This window comes from Bombus pascuorum, chromosome 15 (genome assembly GCF_905332965.1).
Source record: "Bombus pascuorum chromosome 15, iyBomPasc1.1, whole genome shotgun sequence".
In the NCBI taxonomy this organism is placed as follows: Eukaryota; Metazoa; Arthropoda; class Insecta; order Hymenoptera; family Apidae; genus Bombus; species Bombus pascuorum.
Window position 1 is genome coordinate 6,051,661 of NC_083502.1, and position 15,498 is coordinate 6,067,158.

Consider the following 15,498-nt stretch of genomic DNA (forward strand, 5'->3'; position numbering starts at 1 on the left):
CAAGTACCATCACGTATTCCTTCGAAAGTTCCACAGGATCCTTCAGGAACTCAGGATATCCAATCCTTTCGTTCATAGAATCAGCTTTGCTTTTAGCTACAGCTCTAGTTTCATTATCCATCCAATGATTCTCAGCCAAGAGTTCATTGAACGCTTCTCGTATCGTGCGAATCATTTCCAGTGCTGTTTCCTGAAAACCAAATCATCTCGTACGTCTATCTAAGATCAACTAAAAATAACATCAAAAGTAGACTACCGAAGCGTCCTATTTTGCGGCCAAGTTTCAGGACAAAAAATACGGCTTAAATCCAAAAACAAAAATAAAAAAAAAACACAAAAGACTGTAAAACCACGACACATAATACAGCATGGCTACGTCGTACCGTCGCGTATCGGTACTTTTGCCTAACCCATCTTATAAAAATTCCTAGTTTGTGAATTACTCAAATGTATTAAAAAAAAAATCTTGGTATAATAAATGTTGTTAAAAAAAAAAAACTAAAAGTAACATTATTTAAATTGAGAAATTACTGAATAATATCAAATTAAAACCATCTGTGTTAATTGTAAAAATTACTCAAATATTATATGAGCAAATATTATTATCACACACAATGATCTTTTATATCTTATGAATTTCTATATACATATATACGTACATGTGTTTAAACATTTTTGAAATTGATGTTATACTATTTAAATGAATTATCATAAAACTCTGTATTTCTATATGGAAAGATTACCTTGCTCTCATGATTGAAATTGTCACGAATAAAAAGTGCACCCACAGCCATGCCAAGCTTTTTGTTCGTCCATTCGACACATTGGGACCATCTGTCCCTCTCGCTTAGTATACCTAACAGAATCTTGCGAAATTCGACCCTTTTCTGCTGGTACTCGTCGATCATGTGAGGCATTATCGACATCACCAATCTCCACAATATATAATTATGTAGCGTTCTGTAAAAATAGTTAAAAATAAGATGTAACGTTTCATCAATATCACAATTAATTAATTTTCATTTTGGCAGATATATATGTATTTAAAAAAATTTTTTAAAGGAATTATAAATACCAGATATTCTCATTGAATTTTTTCCGAATATAAAATAAAATATTAATATTAATTTCATAATAGAAATAGGAATTATAAATATCAGATATTCTCATTGAATTTTTTCCGGATATAAAATAAAATACTAATATTAATTTCATAATAGAAATAGGAATTATAAATATCAGATACTCTTATTGAATTTTTTCCGGATATAAAATAAAATAAAACATATTAATTTTATAATAGAAATAAGAATTATAAATATCAGATATTCTCATTGAATTTTTCCCGGGGATAAAATAAAATAAAACATATTAATTTTATAATAGAAATAGGAATTGAAGAAAGCGCAGAATTTACTTAGAAACAGAAATTGTATAAAAATTAGAGAAGTGAATGTATTGCAGACTTTGAACATTGACGAAATACCTGCGATCTGTTCTTTGCACGATACGGCCCATTTGCATAAAATATGGCATGGCGTATGCCACGATAGGTTCTTCTTCCGTTATGGGCGAGTTGATGAATTCTTGAAGATATTCGCGCCACTTCAGCTGCGGAATTTCACGCTGCAGCTCGCGCAGCGTTAACTTCCGGTAAATGGCGGATGTATCGTGCCTATCAGCCTCCGGTATCGACGCCTGAAATTTTCATTAAAAATAACTCGAACCGTGAAAAAAAGCCATACGACGTAGCACATATGAAATTTCTGACAAAATATGAAATTCTTCAAATAGAATTATAAATAAATATCGAATAAAAAAGACCCTAATCGAATAAATATAATAAGAATAAAATATCGAATAAAAAATATCAGAAGAATTCCACCAATTTAATACATCGAATCATTCAATAAACGCATATTTTTAGCTACAGCGAAATTAAAAAAAAAACAGTATTTTGTACTATTTTATAAAACTTTGAACAGCTTTCTATTTTATTATTTCTGTGTGTGTCAAATGATTGCTACGAATTATACGAAGCTTTCTGTAAACAGGTGCATCCACATATGAAGCGATCTGATATTAATAAATTATCTGTTGTGTCGTAAATGTAAGACAGGCGTACATTTGCCAACTGTTTCTCCAAATTGATCACGCGATTGAATTCTTCAGCAGCGGTTTGTGGATTAGCACCAAGCAACACGGCAACGTTCGTCATATAGCGATGGTACGCCTTCAGTTGAACCTCGCTGTTCTTCAAGTAGTAGTCCCTACTTGGCAACGCCACTTGCATCTGATCCAGCTAGGGAACAATTTATAGTCATTCGATCGTTCTTCGCTTGCGCAATATTGCACGAACAAAAGTAACTTCTGTTTAAATTTAAAGCACGACACGAAGTAGCTCGTATCTTCTTAATACACAATTTTATATGTTATTTAAGTTACTGTAAAACTCCATTTATATATAGTTAATTGTAAAAAAAAAATGCACATTGACAAATAAGTGGACACTTTTTAAATTTAAAGCACGACACGAAGTAGCTCGTATCTTCTTAATAAACAATTTTATATGTTATTTAAGTTACTGTAAAACTCCATTTATATATAATTAATTGTAAAAAAAAAAAAATGCACATTGACAAATAAGTAGACACTTTTTAAATTTAAAGCACGACACGAAGTAGCTCGTATCTCCTTAATAAACAATTTTATATGTTATTTAAGTTACTGTAAAACTCCATTTATATATAGTTAATTGTAAAAAAAAAATGCACATTGACAAATAAGTGGACACTTTTGACTGATAAAATTCCATTATGATTGGAAGCTAAAGTTGTATCCTAAATGGAGTTCTACCGCACGAATTTTATTATACAGTGCTCTAGAATGTACAACGTAAATCCAATTGTTATACTGTGCAGTCGTCGACCAAGGGACCTTACTTTGCCGGCGCACCTGGAGGATATTGGCAGAGGAGTTTTTGTCATCTGGACCGACCCACTGTTCTAGTAATACTCCCTCGTTGTATTCCCCTCGTAATCGACCTAATAAAACTTCGACGGGGTATGGTGGTGGCTTCCAGGATGGTCCAACCACCGCTGGCCAGCCGCCAAGGAATTTCAGCGTCCTCTTCAACGGCGCGTCGCCGATTTTTCTTATACGAGCTGCGAAAATAAAAGACTAGAAACACCTTCCTAGCGTGGCAACAGTTTTCTTTTCTTACTTCGAGACTAAATTTTATAAGAAAAGGAAGAAGAAATTCTCTTAGAGAGAAATAAGAAGAAAACAAATTTGTTTAATAAGAATAGAAAGAGAAAAGAGTATCTAGCGAAGAAGAGAAGAAACAGAATTGTTCAATGAGATCAGAAAGGAAAGATGTTTCTCTACGAATAAACAGAGTATAGAGAATTTTTTTAAAACGAGAAAAGAGAAACACGCGATCGAAAAACATTTTCGTTGTACCCACGGATGTCCATGCATGACTTGTAGAACATCTTCGCCTTCAGAGTAGCATCGTTATCCTCGGCGTTCGGTGATTCCTCTAGGATGCGTTTCAGAATCACTTGAAGCTGATTGGCCAGCACTTCGAACGTGCTGATCGAGCTTCGATCTTCCGGAATCACGTGACGACGATTCCACGTGCCACACGCGTACTGGAAGAAATTCACGCATGGTGCTGCTGTGCGATCCATCGCTGATAATAAACTGGCGGCTGCAACGAAATTCATGCGATGATCGTATCAATGAAAAGTTAGACTTTGCAACTTTTGTTTAAGCTACACTATTTTGACATTCTAACCTTCCTCTGTTTCTGGTGAACGGTGATTATAAGTGACTATACCATGATCGTATGCGTTCAAAGTGAATACAAACACCTAAAAAATCACCATAAGTTCGTAGCGCGGCTATAAGCAACTACAAGGTTTTTTTTAGTTTATTTTGGCTTTTTTTTACAATTTGTCCTGAAGGACATTTGGTAAAGTATTATATCTTATTGGTAATAAAAATAAAATAAAAATAAATATAGCATGTGGGTGGCTATCCCCAGCGGGGTGCCATCTTCGTGTTTGCTAGGTTATCTTTTATGAGGTCTATCGGGTGTTTCCTTTCCAGTCTTCTTGCGATGTTTGTTGTTTTGTTCGTTTCCGCTGCCAGCTGGTTCGGGTGTTTTTTTTTTTTTTATTTTATTTTGGTTTTTACAATTTGTCCTGAAGGACATTTGGTAAAGTGTTATATCTCATTGGTAAAAAAAAAAAATAAAAATAAATATAGCATGTGGGTGGCTACCCCCAGCGGGGTGCCCACTTCGTGTTTTCTAAGTTATATCTTTTATGTCAATTACAAGGTGACTACAATTATTCAATACGACTAGCTACAATTTACGCGTGAAATTAGGTACTTACGAGTGAGTCTGAAGCGATCGAGTGTTATCGTAACGTGACTATAATAGACTATAACGTGATTGCTTGCGTTGAACAAATTGCTGCTAACACACGTGTGCATAAAATGACTGTATATAATGCAATTATGGTGGTTATAACGTGACTATAAACGACTATAATATTGTACGTGCGATTATCTCTAACTACTAGTTGATGGACAAATTTTTATACTCCACGTGTAGAATTTTTCACAGAGAAAATTTCTATCCAAGGGACGTGGAATTTTGTTTTCAAGAGAGAAAATTCATCGAAATTTTCGTAGTCACGCGTTTACGCGCGGTCATATCGACGAACACGTTGATATTAAATTCTGAAGCTGATATCGGCTGCAGTATCTTTGCGCAAGAACGTCAAATTGTTCTGTCACGGGCAGGAAATTGAATTCCAGCGATGGCTACGAACGAGACGCGTCAAAGGTAACAAGATGAAAGCGTTAAAAACAAAAAAGGGGAAAAAACGAAGAATATAAAAGTAAACGCGAGAGAACTCGAGATTAAACGTGTAGGTGAGCGATCATTTTGCCATAAAATCGTTCTGCGCAATCTCATTTTCTGTCAACAGGTTGGTGCCGCGACTTTCTAACCTATATCTGCTACATGTACGATCTTTTTCACGCCATTTGACGCGTTCGCGTCTATTTCGCGAAAATTAGAAACCGTTCACTGTAGGTATACATATGTTTTTTTTATAATACATCGCTGTAACAATGAATTATTTTAATGGAAGATTTTTCTTCCGAAAAAATTTTCTTCGTTAATAACCGATAACGCGTATGTACGTACACGTCGTTTCATATAACTACGATATATTTGTGACGCGTATGTTGCGCCATTATACGTATATACTAACCTTTTTTCCCATTTTTTACTTCCTTATTTACTTTACTTATTTTTTACTTCATACTTCCCATTTTTTCTACTCACAGGTGCCAGATTTTGTTAAGTTTGTGAGATAAATAAACCATAGAACATACACGTTCTAGAGACGAAAGTACTTGTTCCTAGTTCGTAATATTGCTCGTCGACGTTTAAAGGTGTAATACGAATCGTTTAATCGAAAGGGGTAATTTTACGGTCGATGAATATACGATCAATCGAGTGAGGAAGATTTAACGAGGCCAACCGTGATCTCAGGATTGATTGCACTTCCGATAAACTATCACTAACGAGTAATAACTCCGCTCTAGGGCAATTTGATATCGAATACCAAGGATTAATTAACCTTATACTATTAAGGTAATTATTATAAAAAATAAACGGTATTTTTTGGGTACTGTAAAAATTACTATGTTATTTTCGATGTTAGTAAGTAAAGGGTTTGTTACGCGTTAGAAATATTTCAAAATAATCGCATTTTTGGAAGTGCTTTAATGCAAAGTTCCGCTTTATTGCAAATTTACTTGCGAAAGACTTGCATTTGCACAAGCAACCTCAGGCCAGCTATAATTAACATGCACGCGAATAAAAACCTACAGTCGGGAAATGTTTTCCTAATTACGTTCAACAAACACGCAAGCTCAGACTCTTTAAACACTCGTAGTTGGCGAAGAGGCTGCTGTTTTTTAAGCAATTTTAAATTCAGGTCGAGCAACTTTTTTCTCCCTTTTCCTTCTTTTTTTTTTCTCTCTGTTCACAGGGACCAAGCACTACGAACCACTTCGTTACCAACCCGTGGCGCGGAGACACGATAATTGTGAAATATTAAAAAAGAATTGGATTATATCTCGTACGAAAGCTATCTTCTGATTCTCGAAATTTTAATCACCGTGAGAGATCGTTCGCTTGTCTTCTCCTATTTTTTTAATCTAATTCCGAATTGTTTGCGGGAGGAAACTTTGTTAATTAAAACGGGTCGCCATTTTATTATACGGGATAATTAATAATCCCCATAAATCTTCAATTAATTTCTAATAAATGAGAAGACGAATCGATTTCTCAGATTTATCATGGTCGTCGCTAAATAAAAAAAACCATGATAAATTAGAAAAAAGAATCTATTTAAATCATCGTATTATCCGTAAAAAAATACTAAAACCGTTTCCTACAGCCTACGTCTTATAAAAAAAAAGAAAAAAGAAAACAATAATCAACTGAATTCAGGGTGCATATAATTCGCTGATTAATTTTATACGAACAAACGGATCGAATAAATCGAGTGATTTCTGGCGCGATCAGGGTGATTTATTCGGCTGGTAAATAAACGAAAATTCGCTCTGCCTTCCTCTGTTGCTGCGAATAAATAAGTAATCAGGAATGTGGCCGCTTGTTCTGGGATTGGCCGCGTTTCCACTGCAATTAAACCGCACGATGCCGTATCTTCAGCGGGTCGGATAGAGGATTTCCCGACAAATGAAAATGCAATCGCAGGCCAACCTCTCGGTCAGCAGGCAATTCCATTGGGAATGCTTAATCCGATTTGTAGCCGTGTGCGAGAGGAGCACGCGTTTGTCGCGGGACAAACACAATTCCTACCGACCACCAATCAGTTCTCACTGATCTGATTTCATTTACCTCCGCTCGGATATTGGCTGGTGATATTTCGCCCTGTCTATGATCGAATACCCGATTCCCCCTCGTTCTTTTTTCCGTAGAAATTGCCTCGATATCCGGTTGATCGTCATCCCGATTCTACGTTAATTGCGTTGGATATGAATGTTTGGAAAAAATCTTCGGGCTCTATGAATATTACTAATATTTGGATACTGGCTTAATATCTGGCTTAATCTGGTCTTTAATATCTGGTTTTTTCCAATTATCTCTTCTTTTGCTCTTTAATTATCCGCAGAATTTTTCTGTGGCTTGTTTGCAACGTAAAGAAGAATTTTTGGAAAATCGTGTTACTCAAATTTTGACATTACCTGCCCTGACGCGTTCCTCTGTCATGCAAATGTTTGAAAAAAATCTGGAAACTCTATGAATAACCAATATTTGGATACTGGCTTAATCTGGTATTTAATATCTGGTTGTTTCCAATTATCTCTTCTTTTGCTCTTTAATTATCCGCAGAATTTTTCTGTGGCTTGTTTGCAACGTAAAGAAGAATTTTTGGAAAATCGTGTTACTCAAATTTTGACATTACCTGTCCTGACGCGTTCCTCTGTCATGCAAATGTTTGAAAAAAAATCTGGAAACTCTACGAATAACCAATATTTGGATACTGGCTTAATCTGGTATTTAATATCTGGTTTTTTCCAATTATCTCTTCTTTTGTTTTTAATTATCCGGAGAATTTTTCCGCGGCCTGGCGTTCATGGGATTTTCTATCGTGTTTGCAACGTAAAGAAGAATTTGTGGAAAATAGTTTTATTCAAATTTTGTCATTACCTGTTGTCACGCATTCCTCTGTCATGCAAATGTTTGGACCTGTAACAAAGAGAATATACGTCCAACTAACCACTATCGTCACAAGCGTCCAAAATTTAATCTCGTTCTAAGGGATATACAATAAAAGTTGTTTACTCCTATCAAAATGTAAATAATTCAGTGAGAATCATGTGCACAGATGTGCAATTTTCCATGTCATTAATACAGACTCGACAAGAAGAAACAATTTTTTGCCTGCATAAACTTCCATAAAATTTAATAAAATAAAATTTGATGCTACTAAGAAATCACTATAATATTTCATTTTATCACAAACGCTGGAAATGATTAAGTAATGCTTAATGTTTGCAATGGTCTGTAATAAATCATTTATTAGAGGAAAGTATTATTATGTATATATAAAAAAAATATTTTTTCGAACCGTTTTTTAATCCAACGTTCATAGATGTCATTAAAGTGATTAATTCTATCAGTGGCTATGAGGTAACACAGGCCTTTTCGAGTAGAACCTGATAACCTCGACTCGATTCGATTCAGTTGATTGATGTTCTCTTCTGACACGAACTGTTGAACGTTGAAAGCCATTTGCTGTTTCTCCTTTCTACGTAATTTTCTTTCCTCTGCGTGTGTAATCGTGGTTATAGATTGCAGATATCAAAGCAACATTTATCGTGAAATTACTCGAGATATCTCTACAATAGTATTTATCGATAAATCACTATATGGAAATATCTTTGTAAGATACTGAACAATTGTCGTGGAAATTATGCAAAGCAAAAGAAAATTGAATTTTTCCAATGACACCATATATCTTAGATCCGTTTTTTCTTTCATATTACTGTCTCTCTTGCTTATATTATTGTTTGCACCATAATGGGGAATTTTATTAATTCTTTACTATTTATTAGGTTGGCAACTAAGTGATATTTACTTTCCAATCCAATATTTGTACGAATTACTATAATCAAAATTTGGTCAAGAATTGTTATCGTTATTTATTTATTAAAGCGAAGAGAACTGTAATTAATTGCAATCCACTAGAGAATTCTAGTAACGAAACGCCTGATGTGGCTCTGTTGTTGAAAAAGAAACTTTTGTTATTAGATGTAAGATTTACTCTCTTTGTATAATAAAGGGGAAAAATAGTTTCCTCGAGTAATTTCACGCGAGGACGCGCTCTTTTCCGCAATCTTCTTTTAAAAGTATCTCATCAACTTGTAATTAAACTCTGCAGAAAGAAATTCTTGTGGCAGTCAAGATTGCAAAGAGACTTATGCGAAAACAGTACAAACTTTTCAATGAAAGCTCCTAAGACTTTGTTCTTTGTGCTTTGACGCACTGTATTTCTGTTTTACGTTGTTTTCAAAAAAAGATTTATACTTTTCTAGAATATATTACACTTCGATATACGACGTCATATCTATATCCCGCCATTTAAACCTACGTCTATATATTAACATCTAACCTATTTCGAACCATTTTTAAATATACACATTAAGCTATTTTCATACATAACTCCATGTTCAATTTTTATACTAAAATAAGATATACCAAATATAATATCTCTGTTACGCTAAACTAAAAAAATACCTAGTGTAAACTCTCATCAATTTCGCTTGAATCCTCTGTGTAACACTAACCCAACCATTTTAACACCAATGTAACTAATTTTAATTCCGGATCAATCTACCAAGAACAGCTTAAAACCAATATATTGCAACATCTAGCCACTACACTAGCGCACTCTATGCCACTATCTACCCTAACTCGTTCTCCGTCGCGCTCGATCAAACGCTAACTCACTCTAATTCTACGTGCAATCTTCGGATCAACTCAATAGACTCGTATTGCTATTCTTCGACACCTAGATCCCACGTCAACGCGCTTCACACCTAAATCCACGCGGAGACGACGTATGACAGTGGAGCTGGCCGTTGTCAGCCGCTTAATTAATCACTGCCATCGGAACTAATCGTGTCATTTAGGGCTAATTCGACTTACGGGGCTCTTGCACGCATTCGCGGCTCGTGTTCAACGCCAACAGCAGTAGAATGAAGAGACAAGAGGCAAGAAGAGTGACGGCGAGCACACCGAGCAATTGCTGCCTGTTGGCTGGCCCTCTTCGTCTGATCGACGTCGCGCGCGTTATTCCGAGAGGCTTCCGATTGTTTCCTGAATGCTGCAGAACCGTCGTCGTAGTGTTTCCACGGGGACCATAAGTCACCTGCGATGGAAAAGATGTTAGACGCCTCTATTTATGATTTACGAGTCGTAGGAAATTTTGCTTTTCCTTTCTTTGTGTAGATGTGACACGAAGATTGATGACACTGTGATTATGGTATAGGGATGGTATAAAAATAAAACTATCCTAAAGAAGAATGTAAGGCTGTTCGAGGGAATCTTTTGGTAAAGATATTTTTGTGAGATTTTGGAAGCTCGGCGAATCTTTTAGAAATACTTGGATTTCTTCTTCTGACAATTTGGAAACTTTCTTTTTTATTTTGGTTTTTTTACAATTTGTCCTTGTGGACATTTGGTAAAGTGTTATATCTTATTGGTGAAAAAAAATAAAATAAAAATAAATATAGCATGTGGGTGGCTACCCCCAGCGGGGTGCCAGCTTCGTTTTTTCTAAGTTATATCTTTTATGTATTTGGAAACTTGGCAACTTTTTAAGAATTTGGAAATTTGAGAAATATTTTAGGCGTGTTCGAGTGTTACTCTTTATTGACATGGAAGCTTTGTAATTTTTTAAAAAATATTTACATCTGTCTTTTTAGTAATTTCAAAGCATTTGAAATCCTTTTGGAAAGAATATTTATTTATACTCTGTAAAGGGAAGTTTTTCGTTTAATTCACGCAATGAGATTTTATTGAACATTAAAGAACCCTTATAATAAACTGCCATTGAAAATCGCGCCTTAAGATTCTCTTTCTCACGTTTCGAACTCTCTCATAAAGGAACCGTCGTCCCAAAGAACCTCGTCAATTTCGCTTTACAAAACATCCTCGCCACCACCCACTTCGTTACCAATTATTATTCCATTCATGATTCTAATAAATAATAAGAATTCTTATAAAGATTGTACTAGACCATATATTTAAACGCAACAAATACATTGATACTGCCATTGACAAATATAAAAGAATAAATAGCTAAGGTTATTGGTAGGATGGATTTTTATAGAGGAATAAAAGCGATGGCAATATAGCTGAGTGATACATATCTGGGATTAGGAAAGGTTAGGATATCTGTGGATTTGCTAATTTATGGTTTCACCGAGGATGGTATACCTGAATGATACACGTGCGGAATCAGGGAAGGTTAGGATACTCTGTGTATTCGTTAATTTATGGCTCCATTGGCGCCACGCTTGTATCAAAATATCCTCTTTCAAGATAATTAACAAATCCAAACCCTTGCATTCTCAAGAAATTAACGACATCGATGAAATAAATAAACAACATAAACCTACGAAACATTAATCCCACAAATTAGCATTCTAAACCACAAAATATTAACCCAACGAATAAACAGTCGAAAGGACGAATAATAAATCATTTTTACCAAATTACTACTTCTAACCCCACCGAAGAGTCCTGTTTTGCGGCCAAGTTTCAGGACAAAAATAAACACAAAAACCGAAAAACCACGTCACATAATATAGCATGGCTACGCCGTACCGACGCGTATCAGTACTTTTGCCTAACACACTATACTCAAATTCATTGTTTATTGTGAATCTCAAAAATGTATAAAAAAAAAAAACAAATCTTGGCAAAATAAACGATTAAAAAAAAAAAAAAAACTACTTCTAACCCCTAAGTAATGAAAATTTCTTACCTGAAGGTGACTGGTGGTAGACGTCTCCTGGCCGGAACCTCCGGTTATCTCATTCTGCTCGACGATCACGCTCGCCTTCAGGTATCCGTTGTTGCTTTCAGCCTTCATCCTCCCTCTACCCGTGCTACCGAATCCCTGGATCAACTGCAGTAGCTGGACACTGAACCGAATTTCAAGCGACTATCTGTGTCAACGACCGGTGTAACGTTGGCATCGCGGCTGCTCTCGATCCGCCGCAGCCAATCGACCATTGATCGTTGCTCAACGACCACCCTTTTAAACCTTCTTTATTGTTTCAACTTGTTTATCTTTGTATTCAACACTCAAAACAGAGAAGGCTGACGATCGATCACTTTATCAGACTCTTGTATACACTTTTGGGGTATTACTTTACGATCGTGCAATTTTCCCTATTTCCTATCGACCGATGGAGAGCAAGATCTTGAACGACGATGTCTTGTTTCGTTTATTGGTTTTGATCGATGAATATGTCGACGGTCGATCGCCAGTCCATCGTCAGGATGACAAAGACAAGGATCAGTTGGTTGGCTCAGGTCGGACAGCTTTTCTGTTCCGAAAGGATCTGTGACCGCTGTGCTACTGACGAGTACCACCGACACCTAGCACTCTCGCACCACCTCCGTTGTACCTGCCCCCTCCACTCGCCCTCTTCCTCACCCTCAACCCTCGATTTTGTTTACAACGAGAGTCAGGCGACAAGGGTGGGGATTCTGGGCACACCGTCGCCTTTTCTGAGGAGTTTATAGGATTTCTTCTTAGTTTTCGATGGTTTTCGATATGTATGGTTTTCGTTATAGGTTATGGTTCCTATGCTACTTGTAATAGATAGTTTTCATCATTGTCTAATTGCCCTCTTGTCTCTAACTTTGCCTACTTTGGTTTCACTTTTATGACAAATCTGTAGAATTTGTAATTCTTCATTTTATTGATTTTTCTGGTAGTTTCGCGATTAATCAGATTCCTGAATGCTCATTATTTGTTATTCTTATTATTTTGAGTTCTACTTGTTGATTTGTGATGGGTAATTCGTGTGATAATTTCTAACTGATAGTCTCTATTAATATCGTCTATTTATTTAAAAAATGATTTTCAGTCCACGTTATATATAACAATATATAGAAACATAAAAAAAAAGTTTTTAAGAAAACAGTACAGATATATATATTACTTGTAATAATAAAACCAACAAAAATTGATAAATCTAATTACACCCCATTCTACTGTATCAATGAAATGGTAGCCGTTTTTATTCGATATTCAAGTAATCGTCCATGGAACGTGGTATCAATGTTTCTCAAGTATCTGCAACCGTTTTACCTGGGGTGACACGGATCGGTGATCAGAGGGGTGCGTACATCGACATCGTCGTTCGCTTGCTCCACAAATTCACCCTCCTCCACGTTCCACCCCCCTTCCCTACCCATCGTTCGGGACATTTTCGCGTTGCCAATTTTCTTCGGTTCCCTTACAGAAAATGACGTTCACCTCTCGATAAAATAGTCTGTAAATAAATAACAAATTTGTTGGTATAAATGTAATTGCTTAATGCTCATTTAAACTATACTGACAATCTTCTTTTCTTTTTTTTTAATAATCAAAATTATTTTTTTTTATACTAATAATCGTATAAGAAATAGTTTGGACAGTTTTGTTAACGAGGATATCGAGGTGGGTGCTAATATATGAATAATTAATTCGAAGTTAGTTGCAAAATAAAGATGCTGTCCGTGCAGCTTTAGCATCGATCGATGTCTCGGTTTTTCTATTAATAAATCTAGTTTATAGCAATTCATGTGATACGAAGTATGGTTATTTTAGAGTAGCCTAAGAATCTCGCGAGTATTTTAGTATTTTCTGTTTTTCTTCCTTCTCCCTGTCCTTGTCTCTTTCTAGTGTCGATTTATACGAGAAAGAGTATTATATTTTATTTTCAAGCGAAATATAAATTCATAAAAAAATATAGAAATTCATAAAAAAGAAGAAAACTCTTTGGAGTATCAAAAATGTATTACGAATCTCGAAAAATCTGGTATAGGTAAATAATACCTATACCATACCTATATATATATAATATAAATAATACCTAATAAAATAATACCTAATATAATAATACCTAATATAAATAATACCTAATAAAATTTTAATTCGAAAAAACCTATGGAATGACAGGTTTGTTCAACTGTTAAACCCTCTCGAATCTATGGCTCTTTTGTCTAATACAACTCTTCGGTAGCCATACTCATCTCACTGAAACAATCTAAGAGCGACATACTTCTTTGTTATTTTAAAATTATGTAGATATATTTATTATAAGTTTTTACTTGAAACATAATAATGATTTGTTTAATATTTTTGGAATTAAAAATTCTGTTTGGTAATTTTTACATTTTTACAGAATAATTTTCCATTTATAGTCCTGTACAGTGTATCAAAAATGGTTTGATTAAATTTTTAAATTATCCGGGTTTATCGAAAACAAAATGAGAGAGATGTCGCGTGCCAAATAGTGTTAAAAGCTACTTGCTAATTCAAGATGCATTCAACAAGCGGTTGATCAGGTTAACCGCGTTATTGATGAATATTTGCGATGCACTTTACCCCCCTAAATTGGAGGCGCGGTTGCGCTTCCAGTTAAGTGGTTGAACAAGCTGGGAAATTTTACGCCGCAAATATTTTATTTGCAAAATAATAAATATGTAATTAATATCCTCGTTCACGTACTTTCATTTTCGACGTAAAATTAACCGAATAATTAGAGAGGGTGTATTTATTACATTTAAGATTAAATTTGTTAGATTTAAAATATCTTTTTTGCAAAAAATTCCGAGATCTATTTTAAAGATTCTGAGCCATACTAATTATAGTCTGATCCGTTCGATCTCATTTTTGTAAAGAGAGAAAAAAAATAGTAAAAGGATAATACGGAAAATAACGAAGAGAATTTTTTGGATGATAATTATTTATTATTAAATTTATAAAAAGGGGCTCGTGAAATCGAATTTTCTGAAAAACACTCATATAAAAAAAATATTCATTCATATTTTATATCACTCTTAATTAATATCATATTAAAATTAATACTGTATATTGAATTACGATGATTGTAAATCGACGAGAACTCTCTCCACTTTCATATTAAACGAATTATTAATAAACTGTAATAACGTACATACGTACGTACGTATATTATAGCAAAAAAGGTTGTTTTTTCACCTGAATTTAACCTCTCAACCATACTCTGTGTGTGTGTCAAGTGGTTAGTCGTCGAAAACGTTCCAAAGTGCCTGCACTGTGAAATTCAAGCAGCTGAACGGGAGGGTGGCATGCCGAGTGCCACTCTCGCGAGCATTTCCAATTGTTTACACGATATCATGATGCAACAAGCGGCATCGCGAATTCAACGCGTTGTCCAAGCACCAATCAACACTTCGATGTCCATTAAACACGATAACGAACAAATTAATTTACACATTTCGAAATATCCGCCTCAAATTGCGTAGAAGGCAAACAGCAACAACCGTTGTTGAACAACAACAACAAATTTTTTCCAACTGCCAGATTTGTCTTGTTTTACGAAATTGTCGAATCTCGAAATTTCACGAAAATACTAATTTTACAATTTTATCGTAATTGACGATAGTTTTCGTATATTTCGTAATTTCTATCAAATAAATTTCGACGATAGAAAATAAACTTTGTACTTTCCTTTCCGAATGGCGGCGCAACTATTTTTAGGTCTTTTCCAATTTTTTTTTTTTTTTCTAAAAAATAAACAGGCTTATCGTTTGTAGGCTATTTTTCCGGGCGGAAAGCCGGGAAAAAAACGCGAACACGGACGACGGTCAATGTTGGACTGCCGATGGAATTT

General features: G+C 35.0%; 1 protein-coding gene across 2 annotated transcripts in view; it reads right to left on the reverse strand.

The window, feature by feature from the left end:
• LOC132914750 (neprilysin-1-like) overlaps window positions 1–13,108 on the reverse strand; it is a 140,305-nt gene extending 127,197 nt beyond the window's left edge. For both annotated transcript variants that reach the window (XM_060974113.1, XM_060974112.1), the window contains exons 1-10: window positions 12,948–13,108; window positions 11,610–12,361; window positions 9,767–9,989; window positions 7,766–7,804; window positions 3,467–3,712; window positions 2,956–3,164; window positions 2,126–2,302; window positions 1,487–1,698; window positions 744–960; window positions 8–190 (exon numbers count right to left, since the gene is read on the reverse strand). In XM_060974113.1, the coding sequence (XP_060830096.1) occupies window positions 8–190; window positions 744–960; window positions 1,487–1,698; window positions 2,126–2,302; window positions 2,956–3,164; window positions 3,467–3,712; window positions 7,766–7,804; window positions 9,767–9,989; window positions 11,610–11,717 (1,614 nt within the window). In that variant the 5' untranslated portion in view covers window positions 11,718–12,361; window positions 12,948–13,108. The remainder of the gene's footprint in view (window positions 1–7; window positions 191–743; window positions 961–1,486; window positions 1,699–2,125; window positions 2,303–2,955; window positions 3,165–3,466; window positions 3,713–7,765; window positions 7,805–9,766; window positions 9,990–11,609; window positions 12,362–12,947) is intronic.
• Window positions 13,109–15,498: the final 2,390 nt, after the last annotated feature.